This window comes from Arachis ipaensis, chromosome B06 (genome assembly GCF_000816755.2).
Source record: "Arachis ipaensis cultivar K30076 chromosome B06, Araip1.1, whole genome shotgun sequence".
NCBI lineage: Eukaryota > Viridiplantae > Streptophyta > Magnoliopsida > Fabales > Fabaceae > Arachis > Arachis ipaensis.
Window position 1 is genome coordinate 22817524 of NC_029790.2, and position 4557 is coordinate 22822080.

General features: G+C 34.4%; 1 protein-coding gene across 1 annotated transcript in view; it reads right to left on the reverse strand.

The window, feature by feature from the left end:
• The window catches only part of LOC107646194 (dolichyl-diphosphooligosaccharide--protein glycosyltransferase subunit 2), a gene marked incomplete at its 3' end in the record, with an annotated part of 7092 nt that continues 2728 nt past the window's right edge, over positions 194-4557 (reverse strand). Inside the window, 10 exon segments of the mRNA XM_016350400.2 lie at positions 194-421; positions 504-584; positions 1769-1852; positions 1935-2046; positions 2307-2455; positions 2559-2648; positions 2736-2840; positions 3471-3540; positions 3696-3811; positions 3892-4019. Coding sequence (XP_016205886.1) covers positions 194-421; positions 504-584; positions 1769-1852; positions 1935-2046; positions 2307-2455; positions 2559-2648; positions 2736-2840; positions 3471-3540; positions 3696-3811; positions 3892-4019 — 1163 coding nt within the window.

Consider the following 4557-nt stretch of genomic DNA (forward strand, 5'->3'; position numbering starts at 1 on the left):
AAATTATTGGTAACTGAGATATTAGCATTAAAGTAACAGAAGAAACAACTAACATTTCTAGTTTCTAGCTAATTTTATTGTGTTTTCCTTTTCCACCTCCCATATTTTTTTCAATTATCATCACCATATTAATATTGAAAGGGATAAAGATACATGTGTACCACTCTCTACTCAAGATAAACATAAGACTTACCCCAACCAAAAAGCCAATTAAGGGCAGAAGGGTCAAACTCAAGAAAATAAGAGAGAGTTGTGTTGGTGGTCGTTTTTCAGGAGTCCTGAATAAGTGGGTTATCTCAGCTTTGGGCCCATATCTCGTGTATGGATCAACAGCTAGTGGAGGAAGACGGGGTGCCTTGCTAGTAGGTGCTTCTGGAAGATCTAATTCAAGATGGCCAAGTGGCCGTAAGAAAGAGTTCTCCTGAAACAATACACATTTTTTTCTCAGATTGCCAATATAATTGGGAAAGGGGAAATTAAGCTGAGCAAACACTTCAAGATACCATGACAGCATCACCAACAGTCAGCTCAATGTCATATCTGCCAGAGAGATAGTAAAATTTCTCCACCAAGCCAAGAAAATCCTAAAAAGCCAAAATTACAAACATCAGTAGAACATTAAACATGATGTACTGTTAAACCAGAATGAAATTACTCCTGCAGCCTTCACCAAAACATAAGTGTAACAATTAAATATCCCACATCAAGAGCAGTCAGGACATTCAATTTATATTATAATTACACATAGTTTGTACTTAATAGATAGAGTAAAGTATTGTTTTTGTCCTCAATGTTTGGAGTAAGTCTCAAAGTTGTCCCTAACGTTTCAATCGTCCTATTTAAGTTCCTAACGTTTCAAAATTGGCTCAATATTGTCCTGCCATTAGGGATCCGTTAACAGAATTGACGGCGGGACAAAATTGAGACGATTTTGAAACGTTAGGGACTTAAATAGGAAGAAAACGTTGGGGACGAAAACCATACATAGAAATAAATTTTAGTTTTATCCTTCAATAATATCATTTTTTTACTGTACATAATATTCAATTATTTTTTAATCACATCTAAGTAAATTAAACTTAATCACATTACTTTCATTCTAAATAAATATTTTTTTATAATTTTACACTTAAAGTTATAAGTTAATATAAAAATATAAAAAAATTTATTTAGAATGAAAGTAATGTGATTAAGTTTAATTTACTTAGATGTGATTAAAAAATAATTGAATATTATGTACAGTAAAAAAATGATATTATTGAAGGATAAAACTAAAATTTATTTCTATGTATGGTTTTCGTCCCCAACGTTTTCTTCCTATTTAAGTCCCTAACGTTTCAAAATCGTCTCAATTTCGTCCCGCCATCAATTCTATTAACGGATCCCTAACGGCAGGACAACATTGAGTTAATTTTGAAACATTAGAGACTTAAATAGGACGATTGAAACGATAGGGACAACTTTAGGACTTACCTCAAACGTTGGGGACAAAAACGATACTTTACTCTAATAGATAAATGAGCCAGCTCGACTGGAAGAAATTGGAGGTGCATTATATAAAAACCAGCACATAACTTTTCTGCTCAATGATGCAATTGGGTTTTTATGATTTTAAGTGATAGGCACAACCGCACAAGAACAAATAATCAAAATTCAGCATCTGTTAATATCTATCTAATATGAATTATAACAAATTCAATGAGTACTGAAGAAGAGACATTTGAAGCTAGGTAATGAAATATGTAATATGTAATAAGAGATACTTAACAAGAACAATCTCGAATTTCTTGCCAGCATTTCCAACAACAAAGATGTGCTCATACTTTGTCTCATGTTTCAACTTGAGAAATGCCTGAAAAACAATTAATCCTCAATGAACAAAGCATTTAAGTAAAACTAAATAGGGTCTAACTGTCTAAGTCAACAACTCAAACCTGATGAGGCTTAAATGCATGACCACGAGGGGTTGTCAATTGGAAAGAAAAACGGAATTTTTGCAGGTGGTTAGCTGAGAGCGAAACAATGTCATTTCCAGCCAAATCTAGCCTGGATAGCAAAGTGGGAGTATAAAATGAAGCAACAAAAAGTTTATGCAAAAGAATTATAAATCAAATTTCAAAACTCAGATTAAATTCAGATGTATTAAGTTTAGACTTAACATCACAAAAAGAAAAGGAAGTTTATATTAAACACAATACAACATGACAAGCATATTAAAATTAGACATACCAACCAACTATCAGCATACTCATACATCCTAAATGTAACAGCATAAATCTTTTTAAAAATCCAAAATAGAAACCTACGTTTTCTGGGTTTCAATACTTCCAAGATCATTGTCCAGAACTGCAATTTCTGCATTGCTAACTTTAACAATGCCAGTGACATATATTGGCACATGAATTTGGCCTCCGGTAGCATAGACTTTTTCTCCGTCAGCATCATGAAGCACCATCTACAAGATAGGCTCAAAGTAATTTAATTGTGAGGCAGAATAGAAATACACATTGATCCCAACTGAAAGGAAAACTAAACTGTAAACAAACAAACAGCATTACCTCAAAAACAAACACATAAATACCCACATCCACTTTATCTGGTAAAACGTCCAATACATGATGTCCGCTATTCTGGTCATATTTGAGGTCCTGTATCATGCAAATTTAGCAAAATCCAAAGTTTCAGACGATGCGAAGTCAAACGCAGAGAAAACAAATCATTGACTCATCACTTACCTTGTTCTGAATAACAGCCGAATCTTTAGCAACAGTGCTGAAAGCCCGGACAAGCTTAACTGTTAAAGGAGGTGCAGCTGAACCAAGCACTGTATTCACCCTAACCTGATTAAGTTCAAAGTACAATAGAAAGTTGTCATTTTCTCCAACAGTAAATGAGAAGTAGAAACACCATACAATCATGAAGTTGATAAATAATTTAACATAACCAACTGAGTCATAAGTTGAAAATGTTGTACAGCATGCATATAAACCAACAAGCAACAAATAGGAGAAAACGGCAGAAGGGGGAGGTCCTCAAGCTCCATATCAGAAAAACAGGAAATGACACAGGAAAGCATAGCCTAAATAATTTAAGGAACTCATCGGAGATGAAACCACTGAAAATTAGTAGTAGTAGCCTACGTATGGATTTGACACATCAACAACAGAATCGTGGCAGAAGATGGCTTACAGGATGTTCATGGCCCAAAATGCATATACACCAAAGGGTTACAGGCTATTTTCTCCTTTATACAACAACAATAACAACAACAACAACAACAACAAAACCTTATCATCCCACTAGATGGGGTCAACTATATGAATCAAACGATGCCATTGTGCCCTATCATGTATCATGTCTAAGCATTAGAAAAGAAACCCAATGAAAGCCAGAAACAAAAGTTGTTCATGCCAATTTCAAATAGCTACTGGATACGATACTTCCCGAAAAGGGACTTTTCAACTTTATACCTTGAGTTGATCTTTATTTGATAATGAATAAACACTTGCAGGAAGTGACAATATCAACGGAATGGAAATCCTGCACCACAAGAAGAAAGCTAAGAAATATACATTTTTTAAAGAATATTGACGAGGTCAGTGTATCAGCAAAGAACCAAAACAGAAGAAAAAAGGAGAGATGTCTCTGTAAAGCTGCACTTTACAACAATATGTTGTTCTTGGAAAACAACTTGCCTGTTGCTCTCTAGAAGAGCTAATGATTCTATTTGATTGAATAAGTCCTTCGCATCTCCTGGGATTCCAATGCCCAGAAAAAATTTTGCTAAGCCCAATATTTTATCACCTGGAAGCTGGAAGTGCAAAGCCAAAACGTTAGTAGAAAATTCTAACAGACTAAAAATTAGAGAGTAGTCCTTTACAATCCACATACATTTATTTTTCCAGAAGTTACAGCAGCAAATGCGAAAACCCCACGAACAACTGAAGAAGTTGTGGAAATAGAACCTTGATGCTCATGTCCACCAACCAGTTTCTCATCAAAATAAAAAGTTCCATCATCTGAAGTGTTAATGCATTCATCAAAAACTATTGTGACGAAGAATGTAATAGAAAGTAGAGCCATTTAACATACAAAGTCTTTGGACAGAAGAATTATTAGGGAGGATGGGCATAACATAACAGTGTGCAAGTGGCACAAGAGTTTTCAAGCCAATTATATCATTTGAGGTCAAATGGTATTCCACAGTTCTGCAGTGCACCAAGACAAACGTGAAACAATTTTATCCATTCTCTACCCTATGAGAGATATACAACTTGACTGCCACAACAAACGGGACTCGAGAATCAAGTATTCTGGAGAGGTAAATAATCTGTCTCTGTGTAACTCTTCATAGAAGTAGGACATTAAGTTGATCAACAGTGATCATTAATACGTCACATGCATCACATGCAACAGGTAAAAAGAAAAGGGTAACCTAAATGAAACCATTAAGAAAATATGTAAAGTATCAAATACAGGTTTATTGTTAAGAATGTTAAGAATTAAAAGCATAAAAATCTTACCGTGTATAGGACATAAAAATTAAAGAATGAGGAT